Source organism: Motacilla alba, unplaced genomic scaffold (genome assembly GCF_015832195.1).
Source record: "Motacilla alba alba isolate MOTALB_02 unplaced genomic scaffold, Motacilla_alba_V1.0_pri HiC_scaffold_35, whole genome shotgun sequence".
NCBI lineage: Eukaryota > Metazoa > Chordata > Aves > Passeriformes > Motacillidae > Motacilla > Motacilla alba.
In genome coordinates, this window is record NW_024037447.1 from 1,551,821 (window position 1) to 1,565,261 (window position 13,441).

The 13,441-nt window shown below is 60.9% G+C and overlaps 2 protein-coding genes across 3 annotated transcripts; both read left to right on the plus strand.

The window, feature by feature from the left end:
- POLA2 (DNA polymerase alpha 2, accessory subunit) lies at positions 1-6,324 on the plus strand (the record flags this gene model as incomplete). Its single annotated transcript, XM_038126514.1, has 17 exons — positions 1-84; positions 172-257; positions 467-521; positions 601-707; positions 1,084-1,271; positions 1,581-1,669; positions 1,804-1,959; positions 2,175-2,237; positions 2,535-2,577; positions 2,947-3,065; positions 3,536-3,574; positions 3,684-3,757; positions 3,872-3,980; positions 4,464-4,570; positions 4,864-4,923; positions 5,160-5,286; positions 5,589-6,324. Coding segments are annotated over 17 exons (1,764 nt in total), but the record flags the coding sequence as incomplete, so codon positions are not given.
- Positions 6,325-7,270: 946 nt separating this feature from the next.
- CDC42EP2 (CDC42 effector protein 2) lies at positions 7,271-13,424 on the plus strand. Of its 2 annotated transcripts, none has more exons than XM_038126597.1 (2): positions 7,271-8,478; positions 12,132-13,424. In XM_038126597.1, exon 2 carries the CDS (start codon positions 12,149-12,151, stop codon positions 12,749-12,751), a length of 603 nt encoding a protein of 200 aa, XP_037982525.1. In that variant the 5' UTR covers positions 7,271-8,478; positions 12,132-12,148; the 3' UTR covers positions 12,752-13,424. The 2 variants fall into 2 exon arrangements, with proteins under 2 accessions (XP_037982525.1, XP_037982526.1); XM_038126598.1 differs by lacking the exon at positions 7,271-8,478 and adding an exon at positions 10,797-10,942.
- The last annotated feature ends 17 nt before the right edge of the window (positions 13,425-13,441 follow it).

Below are 13,441 nucleotides of genomic sequence, written 5' to 3' on the forward strand. Positions count from 1 at the left end.
GCCAACGAGCTGCTGGCCTTCGTCACCAGCAAGGACCTGGACCTGCAGCTCACCCCCGAGGGCCTCGACACCTTCGAGCACGAGGTGGGGGTCCCCGGTTTCCCCGTGGATGCCCCCGAGGCCCCCGGGGCGGCGGGCAGCGCTCACCCCGCGCTCTCCCTGCCGCCCCAGGTGCTGGCCAAGCGCGGCGGCCGCGGCCGGCGCGGGCGGGACGAGCGCCGGGGGCTCCTCCACGACATCCACTCGCTCCAGGAGCTGTATCCCCGCGTCCCAAGGAGATCCCGAGGAGATCCCGACATCCCAGGAGATCCCCGGCACTTTGGGGGGGTCTGGCGGGAAGTGGGGGGCCGCGAGCTGTCACAGATCCCCAGGGGGAGGCTGGGAATGGCAGGAATTATTGGATTTGGGGCTCCTGGGGGGGCGTCACCCCAAACCAGGAGCGTTTTTGCCCCTTAATGAGCGCCAGCCTCGACGAGGAACAGGAGGACGAGCTGCTGGACGCCTACACCACCCCATCCAAGGTGGGCCTCGCCCCAAATCCACGAGGTTTGCCCGGAGAGCGGCCTGGAAAGATCCTTTATCCGCGCCTGTTCCCCGCAGGGCTCCCAGAAACGCAGCAATTCCACCCCGGAGACGCCCCGGCCCAAGCGGGCGCCGGCGTCCCGCAGCCCCTACGGGCTCTTCTCCCCCGGCAGCTTCTCCCCGAGGTGGGTCAGGGGGCCTGGGGGGCTCCCCCGAATCCCCCCTTTTCCCTCTTTTGTGTCTTCCTTTCCTTTAAAACCCTCAATCATTGCGGGAGGTGAACTGGAGCGTTGGAGCAGCTCTGTAAATTGGGGGGGAGGTGTTAAATCCCCGCCGAACTCACAAAGCCTTTAAAGCTGCAAACGTTTGTCAATTTTAAAGCCTCGTTCATCACCCCAGAGCACCAAACCCGATTCAAATCCCTCTGCTCCCAGAGAGAACCCATCCCTTCGAGCTCCGTTCATCTTCGTGCTCAGAACGGAGGAAACCCCAAAATCCGCGACGTTTTCGGGGCGGGACAGCTCCAGGCCTGACTCGCCCCCGGTTTCCTTCTCCCCACAGTGTCACCCCCTCCCAGAAATACTCGTCCCGGGGGGGCGGGGGCGAGGTCGTGGCCTCGCTGGGCTCCGTGCAGGGCCCGGCCTGGAGCGGCCGCGGCGGCTGCGCCGTCCGGATCTTCGGCAGCGCCGAGCGGAGCCTCAGCAAACCCTACAAGTTCATGTTCCAGAAGGCGCTGGACGTGCGGGAAGGTGGGGACACGCAGCCCGGGCTTGGGGGACAACGGAGGGTTTGGTGACACTAGGGTCACCCCCAGCTCGGGAGGGTCAGGGGGTGTTTGGTGACAGCAGTGTCCCCGCAGCTCAGGATGGGGCAGGGGGTGTTTGTTTGGTGACAGCAGTGTCCCCTCAGCTCGGGAGGGTCAGGGGGTGTTTGTTTGGTGACAGCAGTGTCCCCTCAGCTCAGGATGGGTCAGGGGGTGTTTGTTTGGTGACAGCAGTGTCCCCTCAGCTCAGGATGGGGCAGGGGGTGTTTGTTTGGTGACAGCAGTGTCCCCGCAGCGCTGGCCGGGCGCATGGAGGAGCTCGGGGAGGTCCTGCAGAGGCACCACGGCCTGGACGGCTTCAGCTCAGCCGTGCTCCCGGCTCAGGTCAGGCCCCAGCCTCCCTTTTTGGGGTGAAACCCCCTGTTCTGGGGTGAACCCCCCCCGATTTGGGTGAACCCCCCCATTTTGGGGTGAATCTCCCCCGTTTCTGTTAACCCCTGCCGTGCCGGCTGCGGCAGGAGCCGGTGACGGTGCTGGGGCAGATCGCCTGTGACGGCAACGGGAAGCTCAACGCCAAATCCGTGCTGCTGCTGGGGGACAGGGAGCACTCGGGGGGCGCCCAGGTCCCACTGGACCTCTCGGAGCTTCCGGAATATTCCCTGTTCCCAGGACAGGTGAGGCTTTGGGGGGGTCCCCTTCCCTCCCTGCCCCTTTTCCCCCCCTTTTCCCCAATTCCTGCCCCTTTTTCCCCATTTTCCCCTCCGTTCCTCCCCTTTTCCCCAATTCCTGCCCCTTTTTCCCCATTTCCCCCCGTCCCCGCTCCTTTTCCGGGATTCCCGGGCTTTCTCCCCGTTTTCCGCCGTCTGTCCCCAATCCCGGTGTCCCTCAGGTGGTGGCTCTGGAAGGCACCAACAGCACGGGCAGGAGGATGCTGGTGACCAAGCTCTACGAGGTGACCCCGCTCCTGGGGGCTTTTGGGGTGGAATTGGGGCAGAATTGGGGGATTTAGGGCGGAATTTGGGCGTTTGGAGCAGAATTGGGGCATTTGGGGTGGATTTGGGGCGGAATCGGGGGATTTAGGGTGGAATTGGGCTGGAACTGGGGGATTTGGGGTGGAATTTGGGTCAGATTTGGGGTGGAATTTGGGGTGCAATTGGGGCATTTGTGGTGCAATTGGGGTGGAATTGGGGCAATTGGGGATTTTGGGCTGCAATTGGGGCATTTTTGGACACTCCTGCCCTTCCCCCAGGGGGTCCCTCTGCCCTTCCACACCCCCACGGAGCCGATGGCAGGTGAGCCCTGGGGCCTCCGCTTTTTGTCCCCATTTCTGTCCCCAAATCCCCTTTTTCTCCCCCAAACCCCTTTCTTTTTGTTCCCAGCTCTGATTTTTGTCCCCCAAATCCTCCTTTTTGTCCCCAAATCCCCCTTTTCCCCCTCCCAAACTCCTTTTTTACCCCCAAACCCCCATCTTAGGATCCCAAATCTCCCTTTTTGTCCCTAAATCCCCCCTTTTTATTGTCCCCAAGCCACTTTTTCTCCCCATTTCCCTTTTTTCCTCCCCACGTTCCCATTTCCATCCCCCAAACCCCCCCATTTCCCATCCCCAAACCCCATTTTTTCCCCAAAACCCCCCCATTTTTCCCCAAATCTCCTCTCCCCAGAGCAGAGGATGGTGCTGGTGGCCTGTGGCCCCTTCACGCCCTCGGACAGCGTCGCCTTCGAGCCCCTGAGCGACCTCCTGGACGTCGTGGCCCGTGACCGCCCCGACGTCTGCGTCCTGGTGAGGAGATCCCAATTAATCCCTCGTTAACGATGAATATTTAATTACCTTCATCGTTATTAACCCGACCCCGCAGCCTTGGAACGCTGGGGAGGCTCCAAACCCTTCAAAATTCACATGAAAATCCACTGCTGAACCCTAAAATACCCATTTTTCACCTAAAAGTGCCCAAACCCTCTCATTTTTCACCTAAAAGTGCCCAAAACCTCTCATTTCTCACCCAGCAACCCCCAAAATCCCCATTTCTCACCCCAAAGCGGCAGCAAAGCTCAGTTTTAGGAGCAAACGCTGCCCTGGGAGTGGAATCCTGATCCCTGCCTGGGCCCGACGCCTCCGTTTTCCCCTTTTTGGCCTCGTTTTCCCTGAACCTTGGGGAGCGTGGGCTGAGCCTGGGGTTCCTCGACGAGAACCATTAAAAATTCGCTTTTTGGGGGTGATTTAAATTGATTTTTTTGCCGATTTCCCCACAGCTCGGGCCCTTCCTGGACGCCAAACACGAGCAGGTGGAGGTGAGGAGGGATTCCCCCACCAAACCCCCTCGGTCCCTGCGGATTTGGGGCGGCGCCAGCTCCCCAAAATCCCGGGCAGGGGTCCAACCCTGCGCTTGCCCCCGTGCAGAGCTGCCAGCTCCTGAGCCCCTTCTCCGACGTGTTCCGCCTCTGCCTCAGGACCATCATCGAGGGCACCCGCAGGTGCCGCCAAACTCCCCGCTCCCCCGGGGGTTTTTTCCCCCAAAACCGCCGCTTTTCGCCCCAAAACTCTCTCTTTTTCCCTGCCCCGATCCGGTTTTTCCCTCTTCTCCCCAGCGCCGGCTCCCAGCTCGTGCTGGTGCCCTCGCTGCGCGACGTCTCCCACGACTTCGTGTACCCGCAGCCGCCCTTCTCCCTCCCGGAGCTGCCCAAGGAGGACAGAGTGGTACCGGCCCCCAAATCCTGCTTTTTCTCCCCAAAAAAATGAACCCCCAGGAGGTGCCCACCCCCCCCTGGCAAACCCCGCTGGGATTTGGGCTGAAATCCCCCTTTTCCTGCTGCCGCGGCGAAGGGTTGGAGTTCCGGAGCTCCCAAGGCCCCTCCCAGCCCTTTTTGGGCTCAGATTCCTTCCTTTAAGGATTCTTCGTCCCTCGGGAGCGGATCTGATGTTCCTGCAGCAAATCCAGCTCGGCCCCGGGGATTTTGGGGAACGTTTTGGGGGCTTGAAGGAAACTCGGTGCAATTTGGGGGAGTTTTGGGGTCATTCAGGGCGAATTCGGGGCATTCCAGAGCAGATTTGGGGCTTTCTCAGGTGGCTTTGGGGCATTTCAGGAGCTTTGGGGCGTTCTGGGGTGGCTTTGGGGCATCCTGGGGCTCCCCAGGGCTGTCCTGGTGTGTCCGTGTGTCCAGCCCGTGTCCGTGTGTCCAGCGCGTGCTCCTGGTGCCCGAGCCCTGCACGCTGGACATCGACGGCGTCGTCTTCGGCCTCACCTCCACCGACCTCCTCTTCCACATGGGGGCTGAGGAGATCAGCAGGTTGCCTCTTTTTAACCTTTTCCTCCTTTTTTTTGACTTTTCCCCCTGTTTCTTTAACCTTTTTCCCTTTTTCTTTAACCTTTTTCCCTTTTTCTTTGACCTTTCCTTCCCTTTCTTTAATCTTCCTCCCTTTTTTTCGTGGCTTCCCGTTTTTTTACCCTTTTCTCTCTTCCCTTCCCCCCCCCAATCCCCTCTTTCCCCCCCTTTTCCTTTCCCATTTTCCCTTTTTCCCCCATCCCTTTTTTCCCGTTTCCTCCCTTTTCTCACCCGTTTCTCTCCCCTTCCTCCCACAGCTCCTCGGGGGGCTCCGACCGCTTCACGCGGATCCTGCGGCACGTCCTGACCCAGCGCAGGTGAGGGCTCCCAAAAACTGCTCTGTCCTCCCAAAACCCCCTTTTTCCTCCCCAAAACCTCCTCCTTTCTCCCCAAAACCCCCTTTTTCCTCCCCTAAAACCCCTCTTTCTTCCCCTAAAACCCCTCTGTCCTCCCCAAACTCCCCTTTTTCCTCCCCAAACCCCCCTTTTTCCTCCCCAAAAATGGCTTTTTCCTCCCCAAACCCCCTCTTTCCCCCCCAAACCCCCCGCTGCAGTTTCTACCCCCTGTACCCCCCCTCGGAGGAGCTGAACGTGGACTGGGAGGCGCTGGCGGCGTTCGCGGCGCTGCCGGTGACCCCCGACGTGCTGGTGACGCCGTCCGAGCTGCGCTTCTTCGTCAAGGTCAGCCCCCCCGAGCCCCCCCGAGCCCCCCGGGCGGGATTCCAGCGGGGAAAACCACGGGAAGGGCCGGGAGCGGCGCTGGGGGGACACAAATCTCCCGGAGTTGGGGTCTGGGTGGGCCGGGGGGTCCCGGTCCAGCTGTGTCCGGTGGGTGTTGGGGTCTGGGGGGTCCTAGTTCTGTGTACCCATGGATTTTTTACTCCCTCTGCTGTCCCCTATCGCCGTCCCTGTCCCCATCCCTCTCCCTTGTCCCTTTTCCCTGTCCCCATCCCTGTCCCCTGTCCCCATCCCTGTCCCCGCAGGACGTCCTGGGCTGCGTCTGCATCAACCCCGGGCGTTTGACCAAGGGCCAGGCCGGGGGCACCTACGGGCGGCTGCTGCTGCGCCGGGAGCGGCGCGGGGACGGAACCGCGGACGGAACCAGGGACGGCTCTGGGGACAGTCCCGCAGAGAGTGCTGGGGACAATCCCGGGGACAGGGATGGGGACAGTCCTGCCAAGAGTGCTGGGGACGCCCCCCGGAGCAGCCCCTGCGTGGCCGCCCAGGTGGTGAGGATTTGAGCGCCCGGCTCTGCCCGTTCCCCACCCGCGGCGGCGGAGCAGGAACTGGGGATGAAAGTGCTGGAAATGGGACTGAAACTGCTGGAATTCCAGTTAAAACTCCTGGAATTGGGGCTGAAACTCCTGAACTGGGGTTAAAGCTCCTGGGATTCCGATTAAAGCTCCTGGAACTCCGATTAAAAACCCCAAACTCATTCTGCGCGTGGAGGGTTTCCCCAGAAGGATCCAGGATTCGCCCCTGGGAAGGTGGAATTCGGGAAGGGCAATCCTGGCGTCGCCCCTCGCCTGCGGGGGCCTCGTTAGGGGGCTTGGACTAATTAAACTGCAATTAATTACGGGTTCCTGGTGCTGCTGCTTCCAGGAATAACCAGCCTCGGGGCTGCCTTCCACCCTTTTCCCAAACTTTTTGCCCCAAACTGATGATGATGATGATGATGATGATGATGAAGGTGAAAACGAATTAAAGTTTCTGCCTGTGCCGGTGTCGTTTCCTGAGGGAAAATGTAAATCGAGGGGTGGATTTTGGGGTAAAACCGGGGAAAACTGGGGCTGGGGAGGGAGATTCCCCTCGTGCCTCCGGCGTGCGGCCGGCGTTTCCCAAAATTCTCCTTTTTCTCCCCAAACATCCGCACGGAGCCGTCGGGAAGGGCCGAGGTCACCTCCCGCTCCCTCCTCTGTCCTTCGCCCAATTCCAGCACTTCTCCCCCCGAATCAAATTCACTTTTCCCAACATCCATAAAATCTTATTCTCCTCCTATTTCCGCCTTTATTTCCTTTTTTTTTTTGCACCTGCAGGGGAGGGGAGCAGAACCCGATCTCCTCCCAGTTTCCCCCCCCCCCCCCAGCCTCAGTTTCCCTTGGAAAAACTCCGATTTTGGTTAAAAGCCAGCGGGAAGAGCCCGAGCCGCGGCCTGGGGGAATCTTGGGAATTCCAGCTCTTCCCACAGAGCCCTTGCCGTTCAATCCCATCCCAAATTCGGGATTCAATTCAGCGATTCCCAAGGGGTTTGGGGTTTAGGGCAGGGATCTGATCCCGCTGGGCTTTTTCCAAGCTTCATTTTCGGGGCTCTTCCCGGGGAGAGGCCGAGGGAGCTCCGGGAATTCCCGGGAAGGGAAGAGAGGCCGGGCTGGGGCCTGGAATCCGCTCGGGAGCGGCCGCGCCGGGAGCGATCCCGGATCCCAGCCCCTATCCCAAATCCTCGATCCTGGATCCCGGCCCTGATCCCAAATCCCGATACCGGATCCCGGCCCCGATCCCGAATTCCAGCCCTGATCCCAAATCCTGGCCACGATCCCAAATCCTCGATCCTGGATCCCTGATCCCGGCCCCGATCCCGAATCCCGGCCCCGATCCCGATCCCGGGGTCCGCAGGTGACGCCTGCGGGAAGGGAAGGGAAGGGAAGGGAAGGGAAGGGAAGGGAAGGGAAGGGAAGGGAAGGGAAGGGAAGGGAAGGGAAGGGAAGGGAAGGGAAGGGAAGGGAAGGGAAGGGAAGGGATCCGCTCGCAATCCCGGGATGCCGCGGGGAGGGCGGGCACAGCTCTTCCTGCCCTCCCGGCCCCGCCGGCGGCGCTGTCACATCCCGGATTTAAAGGGAAAGCAGCGATTCCTTCCTTTGATCCAGGAAAAAAGAGCGGATCCTTCCCCCACAGCCCCCCCCCCGCATTAATTAAAGCAGCGCTTAATTGGGAGCCCCCGGCTCCGCCCGCTCCCGGCTCAGAGCAGCGGCGGAGCCCCGGAACGGCCCCGGGATCACTGGAACAGCCCCGGAATCACTGGAATAGCTCCAGGAACAGCCCCGGAATCACTGGAATAGCTCCAGGAACAGCCCCTGGATCCCTGGAATAGCTCCAGGAACAGCCCCGGAATCACTGGAACAGCCCCTGGATCTCTGGAACGGCCCCGGAATCACTGGAATAGCTCCAGGAACAGCCCCTGGATCTCTGGAATAGCTCCAGGAACATCCCCGGAATCACTGGAATAGCTCCAGGACCAGCCCCTGGATCCCCGGAACAGCTCCGGGAACAGCCCCGGAGCAGCCGCGGGCCAGCCCCGGATCCCGGCCCGGCGCTTTCCGGGCGTTCTTTCCAGCGAATAGGAGAATCCCCGCATTCCCGAGCCCCCGGATTCCTGAACCCCCGGATTCCCGAGCCCCGCATTCCCGAACCCCCGCATTCCCGAGCCCCCGCATTCCCGAACCCCCGGATTCCCGAGCCCCGCATTCCCGAGCCCCCGCATTCCCGAGCCCCGCATTCCCGAGCCCCGCTCCAAGGAGTGGCCCGGGAGCCCGAGCGGACTCCGACCCCGTCCCCGAGCTGCGGCCGCTCCTGCGCCACTTCCCGACAATTCCGGCCCGGGAGGAGCCGCTGCCGCTTCGCCTGGATTTTGGCTTTTCCTGGATTTTCCTGGATTTTGGCTTTTCCCGTGGATTTTTTGGCACCGGGGGCACCGGGAGGGATCGGGGTGTGGCCGAGATTTCTTCCTTTCTTCCTTCCTCATCCTCCGGCTTCCCCTGGGATCGTCCCGAATTCGGGCTTTTCCTGGGAAAAGGGAGGAGCCCCGGCGCTGTCCCCCGGCATGGAATCGTCCCCGCTCCGCTGCCCCCGGCCCGGACTCTCCGCTGGATTCCCGAGGTGGGACCGGGGGGATTTTTCCCGGGTTTAACCGATTTTAACCAATTCCAGCTTTTCCCGTGCCCGGAGCGGGGTCGGATCTCACGGACGGGTCCTGGCGCCGCTCCCAAAATCCCCATCCCCTAAAAATCCCCACGGGCTTCATCCCAAAGGGCTCCTCTTCCTCTCTCCCGCAGGGAAATGGGGCATTTCCATCCTTTTTTGGGGGGAAATCCATCCTCTGGAGCGAGCCCGGGGCAAATCTCCCTCGCAGGGAGGAGGGGATTCCAATCGGCACCGAAAAAAGCTGGAACGGGTCCGCAGGGGAGGAATGGGAGGAACCCGAGGAGGTTTTGGAGGCTGCTCCTCCCTCGGGCCATTCCCGTGGGAAAAGGGGTTTTAATTCCATCCCCGAAACCCCGCCCGGGGAAAACGAGGATGGCATTGCAGCGGGGTGGGGAAGGGCTGCTCAGACAGCGCCGAAATTCCTGAAAATCGGCCCAAAAAAACCCCCAAATTTCTGTGTGGAAGGGCCCAAAATGCTGGAAATGGGCAGGAAGTTGGAATTTTTAAGGAAAAACGGGGGGGGGGGGGGGAAGTAAAAATGTTGAGGTCCTGAAGCTCAAAGGGCTGAAAATGGGCAGAGAATTTCAGACTGAGGGAGGAATTTCCAAAATCAGGTGGAAAAGGAAGGAAATTTCCAGGGCGTGAGAGGTAAATTTGTGGCAAGAGGCAAAAAGATCCCAAATTTCTCCTGAGCTGGAGCCTGAATTTCCAAGAACAGGTGGAAAATGAAAACCCTGGACGTGCCGAAGCCCGAAGTGCTGGAAAAGGGACAAAATTTTCCTGTAAATCGCAAAAAAAAGAGCCCAAATCCCTCCCAATCCAAACCCTAAATCACCAAAAAAAGATGGAAAAGGAACAGGATTTCCTCTGTTGGAGCTGGAATCGATGGAAAGAGGGAAAAATCCCTCAAATTTTCATCCGCCGGAATCGAATCTGCTGATTCAGGCGATTCCAAGGGTCGGAGCGTCTCCTGGAGCTCCTCCCACTCGGATCCTGGGGAAAACATCCATTTTTTCCCCGTTTTTTTCCTGTTTTTCCCAGTTTTCCTCGTTCCTGACTCGTCCTTCTGGGGTGTCCTGGGTTCTCCTGGGATTTCAGGGATGGAAACTCCCAGAAACGAGTTCTTCCTTGGAGCTTTCCTCGCGTTTTCCTCCTTTCCCAGCCCATTTTCCAGCTGTTGGGATCTCCCAGCAAGGATGGGGAGGAGGGGATTTCAGGGCTGGAATTGCCCCCATTCCCAGGATTTCCCCTATTTCCGGGTTTCGGGGCTGGAATTGCCCCCATTCCTGGGGTTTCAGGGCTGGAATCGCCCCTGTTCCCGGGATTTCCCCCATTCCCAGGATTTCAGGACTGGAACCACCCCCATTCCCGGGATTTCCCCCATTTCCGGGGTTTCGGGGCTGGAATCGCCCCCATTCCCGGGATTTCCCCCATTCCCGGGTTTCGGGGCTGGAATCGCCCCCATTCCCGGGATTTCCCCCATTTCCGGGGTTTCGGGGCTGGAATCGCCCCCATTCCCGGGATTTCCCTCTCGCAGCTCCCGGAACATTCCCGGCTTTTCCCGGGGCTTTGTCCCGGCCTGGGGGGAGGGCCTGAGGTCAGGGAGGGCAGTTTGGGGTGGGAAAAGGGATCTGCAGGAGGGGAACGATCCCAGGGCTCCGGGATGTGCATCCCTATCATCATCATCATCATCATCATCATCATCATCCTCAGCCTCACCCAGGAACCCACATTTCAGAGCCTTTTCCCCTCCAAATCCAAACTATTCCCTCCAAGTCCACTTCTTTCCCCCACAAACCCATTTCCCCCCCTATAATTCCATTTTTTTCCCCTACAGCCCTGTTTTTTTCCCTCCAATTTCACTTTTTCCCCCCTTCCCACCCCACTTTTTCCCCTTCAGTTCCCCTTTTCCCGGCCGGTTCCCCACGGCCGCGGTGCCAGTCCCGATTCCAAAGGCAGATTCCCTGTCCCTGTCCCTGTCGCTGTCGCTGTCGCTGCTGCCAGCCCGGTGCCGCCGCCCCCTCCCGTCCCGTCCCGTCCGTGCCGCGGTAATCCCGGGATTAGCGGCGCCGCATTCTGCACCGTCAGGATTCTCCCGCCCGGAGCCGCCGCACGGGGCCGGGGCCGGGCCCTGCCCCGATCCCCGGGATCGCCCCGGGATCCTCTCCCTTCCCGGGATCCTCTCCCCTCCCCGGATCCTCTCCCCTTCCCGGGATCCTCTCCCTTCCCGGGATCCTCTCCCCTTCCCGGGATCCTCTCCCCTCCCCGGATCCTCTCCCCTTCCCGGGATCCTCTCCCTTCCCCGGATCCTCTCCCTTCCCGGGATCCTCTCCCTTCCCAGGGATCCTCTCCCCTCCCCAGGATCCCGGGATCTTCTCCCTTCCCTTCCCTCGAGGCCTCGGGAGCAGCGCCGGCACCGGTCGGTAACGGGGTCTGGGGGGATCGGGGGGAAAACGGGGAATAACGGGGGAGAATTCCATAAAAACGGGGGAGAATTCCATGAAAATGGATGATAACAGGGGAGAATGGGGGAGAATTCCATGAAAACGGGGGAGAATTCCATGAAAACGGGGGAGAATTCCATGAAAACAAGATAGTAAGGGAGTATTTCCTGAAAACAGGAGATGATAAGGGAATATTTCCTTAACATAAGGGATAATGAGGGAGTATTTCCTAAAAACTGGATAGTAAGGGAATATTCCCTAAAAACAGGGGATAATAAGGGAATATTCCCTAAAAACAGGGAATTCTGAGGGAGTTTTCCCCAAAAGCAGGGAATTCTGAGGGAATATTCCCCAAAAGCAGGGAACGGGAGGGCGGCAGTCGGGATCGGGGGAGGTTTGGAGCGGTGAAGGGGAAATGGGATTTTCCATCCCTCGGGGCATCGCTGGTGTTGTTGTGTTTTTAGGGATAAATCCTCCCCGGCCCCTCAGGACAAACCCGTCCCTAAATCCCTCACGCAGCTCCGTCCTTGCCGGCGGCGCCGCGTTTACAAAACCACCGGGGACGGGTGGAATTTTTTTCCCCCTGGAAATTCGTGCTAAGGGTGAAAACCTCCAGAACTTGCCGCTCGCTGATTTAACAGGGAACGTTCTGGCGGCCCCAAACCCGCTCCATCCCTGTCTCCCTCCCACCGAGGCGAATCCCAAGGCTGGATGCACTCGCGGCACCAAAAATTCCCATTTTTGCCTCATTTCTGCCCTGAGCTGGGAAATCCAGCCCAGATCTGACGGCCGAACTCCGAGTTCACGGCTGAAACAGGGGAAACCCCAACTTCCTTCCCCTTCCGGCCCCAAATCTCCAAAACCTCTGGTTTTTACTTCAGCTGGGCTGGGTGGGGCTGAGACCAGATCGGGCTGAGAAAATCCCTTTTGGGTTCGAAACGCCTCTCCCCACCACTCTGCTCTCCTGCCCTCCAGCTCCACGCCCCGACTCCTCCCTAAAAACCCAAATCCCCTGGATTTCCGCGCTGCCCTCCCTCCCAGCCCCGCCTGGCTGCCGTTCCCGCTCCTCGGGGTGTCGGAAGGTCCGGTCGTTCCCGGGGGTGAGGACGTGCCTCGCGTTGAGGCGTCGGAGCTGAGCGTTTCCCTCTCCCCGTTCCTCCCCAGGCTGTGCTGAGCCCGCCATGTCCACCAAGGTGCCGATCTACCTGAAGAGGGGCAGCCGCAAGGGCAAGAAGGAGAAGCTGCGGGACATCCTGTCCTCGGACATGATCAGCCCTCCGCTGGGCGACTTCCGCCACACCATCCACGTGGGCAGCGGCGGCGAGGGCGACACGTTCGGGGACGTCTCCTTCCTGCAGGGCAAGTTCCACCTGCTGCCCCGCGCCGACGCCGGCGAGCGCGGCGCCGAGGCGGCGGCGCCGTTCGAGTTCTCGCGCGCGGCCACCGTGTCGGGCGGCGAGGCGGCGGCGCCGTCGCCGCTGCTCAAGAACGCCATTTCGCTGCCGGCGCTCGGCGCGGCGCAGGCCCTGACCCTGCCCGCGGCGCAGGCCCCGCCGAAGCCCCCGCGGCTGCACCTGGACGAGGCCGCGCCGTCGCCGCCGTCGCCGTGCCCCCGGCTGGCCGCGGCCGCCAACGGCGAGGCCGAGCCCTTCCTGTCGCACGCCGGCTCGCTGCTGTCCCTGCACGTGGACCTGGGGCCGTCCATCCTGGAGGACGTGCTGCAGGTCATGGACAGGCACCGGGCCGAGCGCGGCGCCGGGGCGCGGCCGGAGATCCTGACGTGAGCGCGGCGCCGGGCGAAGGCGTCGGGAAACGGACGGCGAGGAGGACTGTGGGTGGTTTTGGGATGCGGATCTCAGATTCCAGCTCGGATTCCCGCGCTTCCTCACGCCAGGTGAAGTTTCGGCCTCGGGGATGAGCCGGATTTAGCCCCCGAGCTCTCCCAGCCTCCTCGGTGCCAGAGCTGACCGCGGGAAACGCGATGGACCCCGCGGGATGAATTCCCAAAGATTCCGGCCAGGAGGATTCGGGGGGACAGCGGGGTTTGTTCTCCACGGCTCTGAACCTCCTGAACCGCCACGGCGCTGTCACCTCAACTTCTGCTCCGCGAAATCCTTTGAAAATCCCAGAGATGGGGAAATCTCCACCGGGAAATCTGCACCGGGCTCTGCGTCCCTGTGGAGAAGCCAAACTGCCCGTGGAGGAGCTGGGAAATCCCAGCGGAGCTCTTGTTTTAGGAACTCAATCCGTGGAGGGGCCAAAAAACCCCTCTGGGGCCGAAGCGGAGCTGGAAATCGTCGAGGAGATGCAAAACCAACCAAAAATCCCCACGTGAGGCGCAGGCGGATCCCGGCACCGACGGATCCGCCGCGGATGGTTTGGGTGGAGTGGGAACAGGGAATGCCGAGGGGAATTCCAGCTGGATTTCGGGGAACGGGGACAATATCCCCGCTGGAAGCGCTGGAAGCGCTGCT